We start from the raw sequence: 15063 nt of genomic DNA, 5'->3' as shown, positions 1-15063 counted from the left end.
TGGCAATGCTAATCCATTTTAAATAATGAAGTAAACATAATTGTGTGATATTAAATAGATAGCTGAAAGCATGACTGCTCAGGGCACAGTATATTCCCCTTTATTCAAAGATCATGCCCAGCTGTTTGCTCTGTAATAGGAAAGATCTTCCAGTATGTAACAGGTCTCTCTTGCTTGCCATAATAATAGAGAGATATGCTTAAGAAACCAATAACCAATGGAAAAGAATGCCTCTCTCATTTACAAATGTGCTTCAACCTTTCAAAATTTATAACTAAGAGCATACAGAGCATATAAAAGGTTGGGCAGAAGTTACTCCTGCTTTTCCCCTAACACATTTGCCAATGCACTAAAACTCAAGATCAAACAATTTTGACCAAAGGTATTTCACATGTATCAAAGACCAAAAAATAAGTGCAGATCATGGAAAATCAAACAGAAGCCCCTCCTGGGAATAGAACAATTGTTGCAGCATCAATAAATAGCATCAAGATATGGAAAATTATGTATTGATTAAAAAATTGGACTAGATTTTAATTACTCTATGAGAACAATTCAGGAATATTTAAATCAAGATATGTATTACTTTTTCTAAATATATTCCTCCTCCTTTAAAGAACTTCAAATACTGTATGAAATCTAAATATAGTTTTAAAATCCTTGCATAATGATTTCATACACTACTGGAAATTTTCTAAAACTCTATTTAAAACTTTATTTTATTATTTGCATGGAAAAGCCTTTTTTGTACATCTAGTTTCATTTTTTTAAAAGATAACCTGTTCTCCCCCATTCTTGATTATTTACTTAACTGTATTGACTTCACTGTTTATCATCCAAATGAGGGAGACAAAGGAGGAACCAACCTACTCTTTATAATATTACATATTCCCTTTTTACAACCCTGTAGTCCCTTAATTTGGGGTAGGGTCAGAATGACTGGATGGAGTCGAGCGTTTGCTCGCTGGATGCCCTTCCTGATGCCTATGCGGAGTTCGCAGCAGATATTTTTTCTTTGCACCCTAGGACAGAAACATCTGCTGCTACCTAGGATTGAACTCTCAACTTTCTGAGTGGGAGGCAAGCACCTTCACCACTAGGCCACTATGCTGCTCTCTTTACAATATTATATATGGTATACAAAAATTATAGAAGTAAACTGCAGTCATTACTTAGAATAGACTTGAACAAAACTGTACTATAAAATATGTAAAGATTACTCTTCAGACCTTAATAATATGACTAGATCAGATAAAGTAATTTGCAATCAACTTAACATAAAATATATTTAAGACTTAAAACAAAATGTATTTGCTTGAAAATAATTACAATTTTTTTAAAATCAAGAATCATTAAAATATTTTTTCTTGTTTCATTTGTCCAGCTGTGAAAATGAAGATCAAATAACAACAAAAAATTCAAAGAACTTATCCCTTCTTTCTTTTTCCAGATACAGGCATCAAATTGTTATTTCATTTGTGTGAATAATTCATTGTGCATTTATTCTTTATGGCCTACTATTCAAAAATTATTTTCAATTTTTCACTGAGATTAACAATGTGTAGCAGGTTGCTGTGAGAACATTTAATAGTGTCTTTTGAAATAATTTCTTAGAAATTGAGAGATGTAGATAACAGCCCTCTCTACTTTTTCAAAACTCAACAAACAAGAATACATAGAAAGTTATGATGGGAAACAAATCCCACAACATTCCATACAGATTTCTAAACAGTCTGCTGATTCACAACAGGCATCCATAATGCCACAGTCCATGTCACACGGGCAGTTGCAGTCATCTTCCATTTCTTCCCCACAGCAGCAGGCCACCCCTGAGCAGATTCCGCATGAGGTTTGTTCCAAAATGAGGCCACAGAGGGTGACGAATTCACAGAACAAGCAGGCCAAAATACAATGCACACAGCAATCTTGAGAAAGTAGACAGGGAGGGAAGGAATAAAGAAAAGAACAGAAATTTCATACTACATTCTGAATTACCATTCTGGAGAAAACAAAACACCTTAAGAATAAACAAAACCATCTTCATTTTTTCCTCATTACATCATTTGCATGCATAATATGAGAAGCACTTTTGCATGCCAGCTCACCTTCCTTTCAATAGTCTACTCATGAAGAAGAATGACCCCACTCTTAGTTAAAACCTTTTTTTTGGATTGCTTTTGCTGATTAAGATATGCCTATATTGATTAATTTGGTTTCATTATATTATGTTTTATATTGGGTTAGATTTTGTATACCCTAAAACCTCCAGAACGAAGTAATTCATGAAGCAAATAAATAGAAATGAATCAATAAATAAATGTTACAAAAAGATTTCAGAGGCTTAACAGTAAAGCTCAGAGGCACGGAAGACATAAAATTAAGTTCCTAAGGAACATGTTGTATCACCAAATTCATATCATCTTATCATTTTGGACATGCCAGGTATTCGTTCTCCATAAGAGGAACAATGATAGTTGTTATTTCAAATAATCTTTCCCAATCAGTCCCCTTTTATTTTGCAATTTTTGGCTTTATTACTGCACTTATCCCTCTTGCTTCAAGACTACTCTATATGATGCATGGCCTTAATCCATCTGCAACACCAAAATAAAAAAAAGCCAATTTTCTTTCATGCTAAGAAAGAAATGCTAGCTATTTAGTCTGTCATTTATAAATGAACTGGGTACAGGTAGTCCTCACTTACAACATTTAATTTAGTGACCTTTCAAAGTTATAACAGCACTGAAAGAAGTGACTTATGACTGTTTTTCACACTTATGACAGCATCCCCACAGTCATGTGATCAAAATTCAGACACTTGGCAACTGACTCATTTTTATGATGGTTGCAGTGTCCTGGGGTCATGTGATTCCCTTCTGTGACCTTCGGACAAACAAAGTCAATGAGAAAGCCAGATTCACTTAACAATTGTGTTACTAACTTAACAACTGTAATGATTCACTTAACAACTGTGGCAAGAAAGGTTGTAAAATGGGCCAAAGTTTATTTAACAACTGTCTTGCTTAGCAACAGAAATGTTGGACTCAGTTGTGATCATAAGTCAAGGACTACTTGTAATGCAAAAAAATGTTGGGAGAGATGCATATTTAATTCATCCACAATCAAAAGAAATAAGCCATTGGCGTTACATAAGCATTTTTGTTTAAATATTGTTAGTTTATCTGTTAGCTTATTTTTATAAATAATGGACAGTGATATGACAAATAGAAAATGTTCACTGGTAACAAAACAGGAAAGAAAAACCAGCCAGTAAGAAGAATGCTTACATATATTAAATGGTGTTTTTCATGAAGAATAAGCATATCTACAAGTGACCTTCATCCAGTGCTTAGCAGATACGACACATGAAATGAAGCAGGGGAGTACAAGTTCAGTGAAGAGGACCAAAGCCAGATTGATGGGGATTAATTAGACTGTTGTCATGGAGACCCTACTTGAATAAAACTAACAATTTCCTCTCTGGTTTTTTAAAAATAATGTAAATGAGGAATAGTTAAGAAGCAATAGGTGTCTGAGTATTGATAATTCAAGATTAGCTTAACTTTTTTTCTCTACCTTGACAATGAACACCAAATAAAGAAGGAAAAGAAAGAAAAGTTTCCAAATTACAACAAATTATAACTACCACTAAACAAAATGAAATGGCCATGCAATTAATGGCAATGACACTACATGCAGAGTAAAGATTGTGAAAATAAAACAAATAATCATAATTGTCATCATCTAGTATTTTAATTTGTTAGAGCCACTACATTCCAAAATTGTAGCATACAACATCCAGAATAAAATTTAAAACTATTAGTAACATAACAGAACATAACGATACCAACAAAAACAGCCATTACGATAAAATACATGCACAGCACTAACACATTAGCTCAGGTGCAGGACAATTATTGTGGCACAAAAATAATACCAAAACACAGGTAATCCTCAACTTACAACCATTTGTTTAATAATCATTCAAAGTTACAATGGCACTGAAAAAAGTGACTTATGTCTGTTTTTCACACTTATGACCATTGCAGCATCCCAGCTGCAGTATCCCCGTGGTAAAAATTTGATCATGATCAACATTTGGCTGTTTGGCAATTGGCATATATTACCGTATGTCCTAGGTATGTGATCATCTTTTGTGATTTTTTTTTTTTGAAAAATTCAATTGGGAAGCTAGATTCACTTAACAACCGTGTTACTAACTTAACAACTTCAGTGATTCACTTAACAACTGTGGCAAGAAAGGTAATAAAATGGGGCAAAATTCACTTAAAATTATCTTGCTTAACAAAATAAAGTTTGGGCTCCGTTGTGATCATAAATTGAAGACCACCTGTAGCTTTTATTTTTCTAAAATGAAACCTATTTAGAAAAAAGGGAGAGGAATTCACCTAAATAACTAAGCAACAAAGTTGCTGATCCTGATTACCAACATTGAGAAAGAACTACCTGTACATTCTTCATTTATTTTTGCAAAGTTCCTTTGAAAATAATCTAAACAGATGGCAATGTATGCCGTAACATTTTCATATCATTTTATTAATATAATCTTATTATCAATCAGTGTCACTTGAAAAATAATTCTAAACAGTTTATCTATTTGACCATTTTTATTGCCCATGTCTATTTATAGATTATCCATGAATCCAAATCTTTTCTGAGTAAATAAGTGTCATGACAAAGCTCAAGAAGATACAATAACCCATTGGGTGACCTTGAAAGGTCAAAAACAGATATAAGCCTCTCTGAAACTGCTATTCAGAGTACAAATAGAAAAAAAGCCCTGTCTGAGAGTCAAGGAAATTGAGTTAACTCTTGATCAATGCTAAGATGTTTGTAAAAAAGGGAAGAAGCATTATGTGTTGTCCTAAATGTAATGCAGAGATGAACTATGAAGAGAGGAGGCACCTGGATGAAGGATTATTGTGTTTCTAAAGAGAAAAAGAAATATCCCAAAGTAATACCAATACTTTCCCCTCTGAGCATGCCAATTATTAAGAACATTCCAGATGGAATTTTAAGATGCTTATTTCACTACTAAGGTCTTTCATAGCATCTGGCCTGGTTATTTGAGGATCCACCTATGTTCCATAGTTATTGCCAACTGTACCTAATTGGTCAGTTAGTCAGCATTAATTAAGCTTTAATTAATGATATATGACTATCACTTTGTTCATATCATAGATCTACATGATATATGATAAGTTATACATCATATAGATCTATCATTATGACCTATCACTTTGTTGTGTGTACAGAGAGCTTATGCACCCAAGACAAATTCCTTGGCCAATAAACTGTTCTGTTCTACCCTACCCTATCCTATTCTACTCTTCTCATTCCACCCCATTCCATTCTATAATAATTCCTACTCTGAGACTCTTATTTACCATGGAGATAAGCAGTGAATGACATCATGCAGGGACCAGTAGGGATGGTGATGGGTAAGGTTAAAGATAAACACTTTAACTAAATGCTTTATGAGTGAATTAGAAAAAGGGATTCAGCATTCATTGATTTAGCCCAGCAGCTTTTCTGTGTTCAGCATGACTGGAAGAATGGATGTAAGGACTGAAATTCTGATGATGTCCTATTACTGTAGTAAACTTTGCCTCATAAGCTTTGAGGCTGATACAATGCAGGAATTGAAACTTTCTAAAGGAGATGCTTGGCCTCCAACCTTCATATCAACAAATTATATACACAGAATCATAAAATCATTTAATTGTACAATTGGAAAAGGATACACACAGAAAAATGGAAACATCAGAGACATAGTCTTTACTCTCTGATAAATTCGATTGAGCTCCATGTAACAGAGAGAGAGATTGCCAGATTCTAGGTCAAGTGGAAAGCTGTAGACTTAACAAGGATCTGAGGAAATAATCCATATCCTTTCCAGAGGTAGAAGTGGCAATCTTTGTGGGAGGGGCTGAGGACTGGAGAATGGATGAATATCATTGTTTGCCTTACACATTGCCTACTGATTGGTATAATTTAAGGTGCCTATTTTACCTTTTTTTAGGTTTTTGGATATGCCATCCTCAATCTATGCCCATTCAATCAGTGACTGTAGTTACAATGGTGTGTGACAAAAGGTGGTTATGATGTGTCTTTAGAGTCCCGGCCCTCCCAATGCTTACAACCAGTTGCCAAGTGCCCTTTGATCACATAGTCACCTTTTGCAAGCTTCCCAGCCAGCTTCCCCAGAATGTCAATGGGGAAGCTAGCAGAGAAGGTTGAATGTCACTGGGATAAGTCTCCCTCACCTATGCATCATTCCCCAGACCCTCTGTGCTCACATCATGCCAGCCACTTGCACAGGACTATACATTCTCCTTGACCTGCACAGCACCTCTTTACAATCTCCCTGACCCTCCCTCCCTTATGTACCCTCTATGACTGTTACATGTGAACCCTCCCTGACTCACACTGTGCTTCTTGTGCATCCTCCCCAACTCCTGCACCAAACGCTTGCCCAACCCACAATGAGCCTAATGCATACCTCCTTATACTCACTCACTTTTCAATCTGTGCAGAAACTCTTGTATACCCTCCCTGACTTCCTCCACACCTCTTCATGTCCTCCCCCACCCAGCAGCAGTCATTTGCTTACCTAGGGGCCTGGGACTTGCAACTTCCTGCCAGATTCCCCATTGACGTTGGTTGTGGAAAGCCAGCAGGAAGTTGCTTTGCCTAACAACTGTGGGATTCAGTTAACAATGACAATCAGGAATACAGGGATTGCCATCCCTAAGCAATACAAAAAGTCAACAATCTTTACTTTTTGTTTTAGAAAATGTGCTATACACTATATTTTTCAATTTAAAACAGACATAATTATTGTACTCTAGCAGCAGGAGGTACAGTGATACAAATCTGATGTGAGACTGTGAGAATTCTGTGAGAGAAGCAGAAAAGTGACACTTAAATTATTTCAGTGAATAGCGGGAAGCACTCGAGTATATAAAAGAGAAAAGGAAAGTATAAATTTGCAGAGGCTAAAAGCAAGAGGTTTAGACATTGGCATATCATAAAAGCTACATACAGAACCTGAAGGATCAGAAAGGTGACACATGAGATGTGAAATGACATAATTCTCGCAACCAGACAAGAGCTCCTCTTGACAAGATGTCAAGAGGGGAAAACAGACCTTTCTAAACAAACAAGATGCTACATACATTTGGTGATCATTCATATAAAATTGTATTCTTATATTTATCTTTGTTTTTTAATATCTTGAAACATTCTCTGTGATTTATCTGTTGATTCATAATGTTTTGAAAATCATTTGCATTACATTTATAATTTGCGTAATATATTTATTCTATTCTTAGATTAGTTTTTCCTAATATTTTAAAGAATAAAGCCTTCCCTCACTACAGTATTGAATAACTCCATAAGATCTAATTCCATATATCAAGATTTAACCAACTGATTGTTAGGCAGCCAATTTAATTAACATCAGCAGCAATTTAACTTTTATTGTTGAGTAAGTCATTGAAACAGAGACTGCTTTGAGAAGACTGATCTCCAAATCAATGGCTAAGTTAGAAGTGTAAGATTTTGCATCTATATATTTACCAACTATGCCTTAACCACTACATCAAGCTGGTTCTCAATATATATTAGATATAGTAATGTGTGTGTTTGTGTGTATGTGTGAGAGAGATTCCCTGTTGGCTGGAGTTTTTTCTCTCATTGTAATGAGAATTGTATGGATCCTTGCTCAATCCAGTTAATAAAAACTGCTTAAACTAGTAATCTATAAAAGAAAGTTTATAAAGTTGGGCAATATACATTTGAAATGGAGGAGAGATGGAAACTGCCAAGATGATCAGTATTCCAGAACAATTGTTTCATATTTCATGTAAGCAATATTCCAGTATTTGAGGAGCTGCCACAAAGAAAAGGGGGTCAAATTATTTTGCAAAGCATCAGAAGGCAAGACAAGAAACAATGGATGGAAACTAATCAAGGACAGAAGCAATCTGGAATTAAGGAGAAATTTCCCAAGAGTGAGGACAATTAACCAGTGGAACAGCTTGCCTTCAGACATTATAGGGGCTTCATCACTGGAAGTTTTTAAGAACAGACTAGACAGCCACCTACCTGAAATGTTATAGGATCTCCTGCTTGAGCAGGGGGTTGGACTAGAAGACATCCAAGGTCCCTTCCAGTTCTATTCTGATTGATAGCAATAACAATAGCACTTAGGCTTACCGTATATACTGCTTCACAGTGCTTTACAGCTCTAAGTGGTTTATAAAGTCAGCATATTGCCCTCAACAATCTGGGTCATTAAATCGACCTCGGAAAGATGGAAGGATGAGTCAACCTTGAGCCAGTGAGAATCGAACTGCCAAACTGCAGGCAGCCAGCAGTCAGCAGAAGTAGCCTGCAGTACGCCACCATGGCTCTGGGTTGATTGATTAATGGTGAGAGAAGATTATGAAAGGGGCTAAAAATGGTATTTGCTTTGTTCTCCTTTAATTTTTTAACTTCTGCTGCTTTTTCTCAGGTAGTTGGATCAATATATTAATTGCAGGCTCCAAAGAAACAAGAATAAGATATATTTATATATTGAGGGTATGGAAATAAATTAGCATTTACGGGTAATCCTTGACTTATAATTACAATTGGATCTGGAACGTTCATTGCTAAGTTGTTAAGTAAGTCTCGCCCAAATTTTTGGTGAGGCAGTTAAGCAAATCATATGGTTGTTGAAACCAGCTAGGAAAGTCACAAATTGCAATCATATGATCCTGGGACACTGCAACCATCATAAATACATGCCAGTTGCCAAGCACCCAAATTTTGATCATGTGACCATAGGCAGGCTGAAACAGTTGTAAGTGCAAGGACCAGTTATAAGTGACTTTTTTCAGCACCATTGTAACTGTGGACTGTCACTAAATGAATGATTTTAAGTAGAGGACCACCTATACGTATCAATGCCCAGGATCAAGTTTCTATAAGAAATATACACTTTTGGGAATGTACTAAGACCTTGTCAATGATAAAATAATAAGTTGTTACTACACATTTTAAAATATTTGCCTATCTCCTAAATACAAAGCAATTCTATCTTGCCTCTGTAATGATACTGCTACTTACCATATTTTCCCCAAAATAAGACCCGGTCTTATATATTTTTTTACCTCCAAAAGAGGCAGTTGGTCTTATTTTGGGGAAATATCTTATTTTTTTCCCTAACACCTGCCTCGCCTCGTGGCGGTGGCACCAACAGCCCTGTCCAGCAGGACCCACATGGCCACCAGCCCATGAGACAAGGCAGGTGAGGAAGGGGATGGAGCTGCTTCAAGCACTCCATAGGCACCCAAACACTTTTCGCCCAGAGGGTGACTGGAAGCTTAGTCTGCTTGCAAATGGGGTGCTTAGAAACCGAGCAATTCGCTCTGTCTCCAAGCGCCCCATTTGCAAGCGATGAAGCTTCCAATCTCCATCATTTCTCTGTCTGTGCAAAAAGTGTTTGGGCATCTATAGGATGCTTAGAAACCCAGTACACAAGAACTTTTCACCTGGACGGAGAAATGACAGAGACTAGAAGCTTCTTCTGCTTGCAAATGGGGCGCCTGGAGATGGAGCATATTGCTCAGTTTCTAATGCCCCATTCACAAGCAGATGAAGCTTCCAGTCTCCCTCTGGGCAAAAAGTGCATGGCGCATCCAGATCACCTGCCTTCCCCTGCCTCTGCCTCTGCACTCAGACTTACCTGCGCTACGCCAAGCGGCTGACGGGCTCTGGCTGCTGCCAGACACCATTGGTCCCCACATGCTTGCCCCTACTTGTGCTGGCCATGCCTACCCCCTGGGCTTATTTTTGGGATAGGGCTTATATTAGGCCCACCCCAAAAAATCAGGCTAGGGCTTATTTTCAGGGTGGGTCTTATTTTCAGGAAAACACAGTAGCAATTTAAAAAAAATCTATGATTGGTAGTGAGATGAAATATCTGAAAGCAGGAAATACTTCTCATTTCTTTCAAATATTTGCTGCAATTTCCACCAAATATTTTCCTTTGGGGAAATAATTTCTACCTCCTTCTGATAAATGACTCAAAACTCTTTAATTATTTTTTGATGATTGCTTAATTATTATCAGGAATGGGCTTTGTTATCAACTTACCTTCAGGTAAAGGACTTGGTTTATGACAATAAGCAGAGCTTTTCCTACTGCTTTCAATGTTGACAAACAGGCTGGACTGAATTTTTCTGTGTATCTTTTGGGAAACAGGTGCAGAAAATGTTTGGTTATCTAGCGCATCAACTTTGACTCCACTGCAAAATCCGCTTTCACTATTCAGACCTCTGGGACTACTTTGTTTTTTGCTGGTTCCTTCCTTATACTTGTCAAGCGGCAAAGCATTTGTCTGAGGCAAACGCTGAGGTTGTGCTTTAAAAATATATCAAAAAAGAAAGAATTAGAGCAGTTAATTGCTGTAATGATGCCTATTTAAACAAAGTTTTCCAACGTTCAGTCAGGTTTACATAACTATAACCTGGAACACTGGTAAAGAGCCTGCTGACTATGAAAGTTCATCAGATTAAAAATACTGATTGCAATTGATTTAGATTATTATAGGCTTTCTTATAAGTGATATTATCTTTGATTATAAAACCATATTATACAGGACTGATAAGTATTAAGTGTCTGTTAATATTTGATTACTAATTGACAATCTGAATATACTGTATATTCAAAAAACTTGAAATCACTGTAGCAGTGTTACTGAATGCAGAAAAAATATTTAATATAGTGCAGTGAAAAATTCAGGAACAAGCTTTCTCTAAATATGTATTTCTTCTATCTTAATAGGATTAGTATGTCTAGTATATTTTCTGTTGGAGTTACTACAAATGGAATTTTCATCTATAAGGAGTATCCAGGACTCATCCAGGAAGTTCCTCAAATCTTCTTATTTTTAATTTGATATTGGAGCAAATGGTCTACCATATTACACAAATATATTTAGATATAATACTGGCTGGAGTTTGAGATAAATTGCTACTATATATCAATGATGATATTCCAATTTTCAGTTGTGTGGACTTCAACGCCAAAAAATCCCCCGGTTAATTCATTCCACACATTTTAAATTGCCATGTTTGAGAAACACTGCTTTAAACACTAACTATGGATTTAATTTTGATCTACCAGTGAAACCATGGTAAGAGATTTACTTATTTACTGTAAGAAATTAATACTGTAAGGACAAAGATAGGCAAGAATTAGAAATCTCAAAGGAGACAAATATTTTTTCACAGAATTCTTAATTTCTTAAGAGATTCAAATGGATCTTCCACATTAAAAAATAATTCAACCTGGAACCTTACTATCACAAAATGCATTTAGAAATTTGGCCACTAATATGTGGGTTAAAAGTTAATAATTTATTTGGTCATTATTTGTCAAACCTTTGCTTATATTTTCCCATTATTTTTATTTTTATCCTCATCTTTTATTTACTCAAGAGAAAGCAATAAATAGAATCCTGAATCTCCTAAAGTGGTAGATAGAGACCATTAGGAAAATGAGGTGCACAAAGCTGAGCATACTAGCTAGAGTCAGTTGACTTATTAGCATAAGTCAAGGAAGACACTAGTCAAACATGAATTTGTCAACTATCCTCAAAGTGAATTGAAACATGTTCAAGTAATTGCATTTAATTAAAAGGTAAAATGAGTTTTCCTTATGTTCAGATGTAAAACTAAGGCACAATGGATATAAATGACTGTATAAATCCTGAGAAACTCAATGTAATCTATACAGATAATTCTATATGTTCATGTTCATATCTGCAATAATTTATTTATAATCCTATCATATTCCACTATATGGTATAGGGCAAATCAGAAAGTGATGTATCTTTATCATCACTATGAAATAGTTGTTCAAACAGAATCTAAGCTACATTCAGTAGGAGTCATCGTACATTGTAATCATACATAGCTGCCCATTAACAGCAGTAGCTGCGGAAACCACAAAGGTACTATACAAAGTCAAAAAAATTCTCCATGGCCAACAAGAAGGCTTGCTATATCTGCAGAAAATTCTCAAACACAGCTTCCTGTGTGAGCAGATCAGTGGTTCTCAACCTTTTTAATGCCGTGACCCCCAACCGGTCGTAAGTCGAGGACTAAACCGGTCGTAAGTCGAGGACTACCCAACCAGTCGTAAGTTGAGGACTACCCAACCGGTCGTAAGTCGAGGACTTTCCCTGCCCGGGAGTGCCGTGCATGCGTGGTTCTGCCCCCTGCGCCGGCTGAGGTGTAGCTGGCAAGCGGCAGAGACGGAGCAGGCCGACCACCAGCTGGCCCAGCCCAAGGGAGGTAAGGCACCCGCCGGAAAAGGGGAAAAAAATGGCGGACAGCCTTGCTTGGCGACCCCCGTGAAATGGTCGATCGACCCCAAATGGGGTCCCGACCCATAGGTTGAGAACCGCTGGAGTAGATAATATGATCCCACTCTTGTATACAATTCTCAAATATCATAATTCCAAATGACATCAGAAAAGGATATATCTAAAATGAAGTACACTCGCTTAATGACTGCTCACATAGTTGACTGGCCAAAGTTATAACAAACCCCCAAGAGGCCTGGCTTTCCAAAGACGGCTTCCCTCACATGACCATATTTTGGAGGCTTGGCAACTGGCTTGTCTTTATGGTCGATTGCAGTATTTTTAAGTCACATGACATGATTTATTATGTTTTTTGCTGGAAAGCAGCATTTCAAGAAACGCCCACAGGAATGCATTGACTCACTTAACGACCAAAGCATTTACTTTATAACCAGGGTGTTCGCTTAATGACCACTATAAAAAGGTCATAAAATTCAGTTGGTGTTACTGTTGGCTGGCACGCAAACCCTGCTCACAACCAGACATCAACAACGGGAGGGGGGAAGGAAGGCATTGGAATGCAAGGGGGGCATTGGAGAAGGAATGTAAGTGTGCCAACTTGAAGCCTGAGATAGATCCAGCTCCCCAAGGTCATCGGCTGGGAATGTCCGAGGCGGCATTCCATTTCCAAAACAATGCAAAATGATTGGCTAGACCAGGGCTTTTCAACCGGTGGTATGCGTACCACTTGTAGTACATTAATGAGTGGCAGGTGGTACGCAGCCCTGCCTAGCCAAATGTAGTGGGGGAGGGAAAGAACCAGCACAGGCAAGGACTTACTGTGAGAGAGTCCCCTGGAGCTGCAGAGTGGCTGAGACGAGGCAAAGGCCCCAGGCTAACTTCTGGCTCACCCTCCCCCATGAGAAAGGAGGAGGAGGGGGTGGAGACAGGAGAGGCTATAAAAGGAGGCAGTTTGGGCAGGAGAGGGGGAGAGAGAGAAAAAGAAGCAGCCTTGGGAGGAGGCGGAGTCAGCTCTAGCTGCACCGAAGGGAAAGAAGAAGGAGGAAGAGGAGGAGGAGGAGGAGGAGGAGGGTGGGGGGAGAGGAGATCAAGCAGGCCGGCCATGAGCCAATCTACAACTGCTGTGGCAGCCGCCTGTGCTGGCAGCAGCACACAGGCAAGAAATGCAGTGGGGGAGGGGTCACCCTCCAAGAGGAATGAAAAAAGGCAGCAATGGCTGGAGGTGAGGCACGGGGGGGGGGGGGGAGGGGGGGGGGGGGGNAGGGAGGGAGGGAGATAGAGAGTGGAAGGATTCTTATGTGCTTTTGTGACTTTGAAGTTCTGGGATTTGTGCAATGAGGGCTTTGTGTTCTTAAGGAGTGCTTGTCAATTTCTATTTGGCTGATGGCTGATGTCTCGTGTTAGCTTCTATTGCTCTGCTATTGTTAGCTGTAAGTTTTGCTGCAAGGGATTTTGAAGTATTTTTCTCCTGAATGGATTTTGCCTGTAGCATTCCTTTACTTATAAATGGAGCCATTTGGGGAGGCTGCCTTAGCCAGCAGCCAAAACTTACTACATTTTTTTTCTTCTTTAAGTGCCGGCTGCGCTCAACTTTCCTTTCTAGCCAGTAGCTAATTCTTAAAGGGGAATGTGCCTTTTTAAGCTTGTTCACTCAGCAGTTTGTCTTTTCTGTCACTGGAAGCTTTTCCTTGTTTGATGAATATATGGAAGAGAGAAAATATGGGGGGGGGGGTTCAAATTCTTCCTTCAGAAGGAGGTGGGCATGAGAAAGAGGAAGGGAGGGAAGGAGGGAGGGAAGTCCCACCTTAGCACTTGGCTACCAGCAGCTCTGCCATTGACTTTGCTTGTCAAAAGGTTGCAAAAGGGGATCACATGACCCTGGGACACTATGACCATCATAAATATGAATCAGTTGCCAAGCATCCAAATATAAATCACATGACCCTGGACATGCTGCAATGGTCATAAGTGTGAAAAATGGTCATAAGTCATTTCAGTGCAATTGCAACTTTGAACAGGTTTTGTTTTTTTGGTCATCACATTTTTGACACCTTGCTAGGTGGTACTCAAATATTGCCATATCCTAAAAGTGGTACAATCGGTGAAAAGGTTGAAAAGCCCTGGGCTAGACAATGGGAGGACCAGAGAAAATGTCCTATGCTGTTTGCACGTGCCAAGAAGTATCAGGAGACAGTGGTGTAATAATGTGTGTATGTGTTTGTTTTCTTGTAGGATCAATCTTCTTTCCTAAGGGTTGGCATGCTTGCAACCAGACATCAACAACAGGAGGGGGGAAGGAAGGCACTGGAATGCAAAGAAGGTAAAGGAATGCAAATGTGCTGACTTGAAGCCTGAGACAGATCATTTCCCCAAGGTCATCGGCTTGGAAAGTCCCAGGTGGAGAGGCGTTCCCAAAACAATGTGAGTGTAACCGATTGGCAAGAAAATGGACAGTGGGAAGACCAGGGGAATGGGGAAATTTTCCTATGCTATTTGTGCATGAAAATGTTAGAGTTGGCTTTTCCACTTCTGTACCCACATGGAATGTTCAGTAAAGTTTTACTCTTGGTAAAAGAAGTCCTAGGAATCTCCTTTGCTCTCTCAACCAGTGGGATGGTTGACAATTGGTGACATAGGTGCCTTGGCTTATAACCATCATGACT

General features: G+C 38.3%; 1 protein-coding gene across 1 annotated transcript; it reads right to left on the bottom strand.

The window, feature by feature from the left end:
• Positions 1-1603: 1603 nt before the first annotated feature.
• MDFIC (MyoD family inhibitor domain containing) lies at positions 1604-11966 on the bottom strand. The gene is made up of 3 exons (XM_029284443.1): positions 11951-11966; positions 10165-10431; positions 1604-1925 (listed from the first exon to the last, which is right to left on the bottom strand). The coding sequence occupies exons 1-3, from the start codon at positions 11964-11966 to the stop codon at positions 1684-1686; spliced, it is 525 nt and encodes a 174-aa protein (XP_029140276.1). The 3' UTR covers positions 1604-1683.
• Between the last annotated feature and the right edge of the window lie 3097 nt (positions 11967-15063).

This window comes from Protobothrops mucrosquamatus, unplaced genomic scaffold (genome assembly GCF_001527695.2).
Source record: "Protobothrops mucrosquamatus isolate PMUCROS unplaced genomic scaffold, P.Mucros_1.0 scaffold604, whole genome shotgun sequence".
NCBI classification, from domain to species: Eukaryota; Metazoa; Chordata; class Lepidosauria; order Squamata; family Viperidae; genus Protobothrops; species Protobothrops mucrosquamatus.
This window is presented reverse-complemented; position numbering and strand designations above follow the sequence as displayed.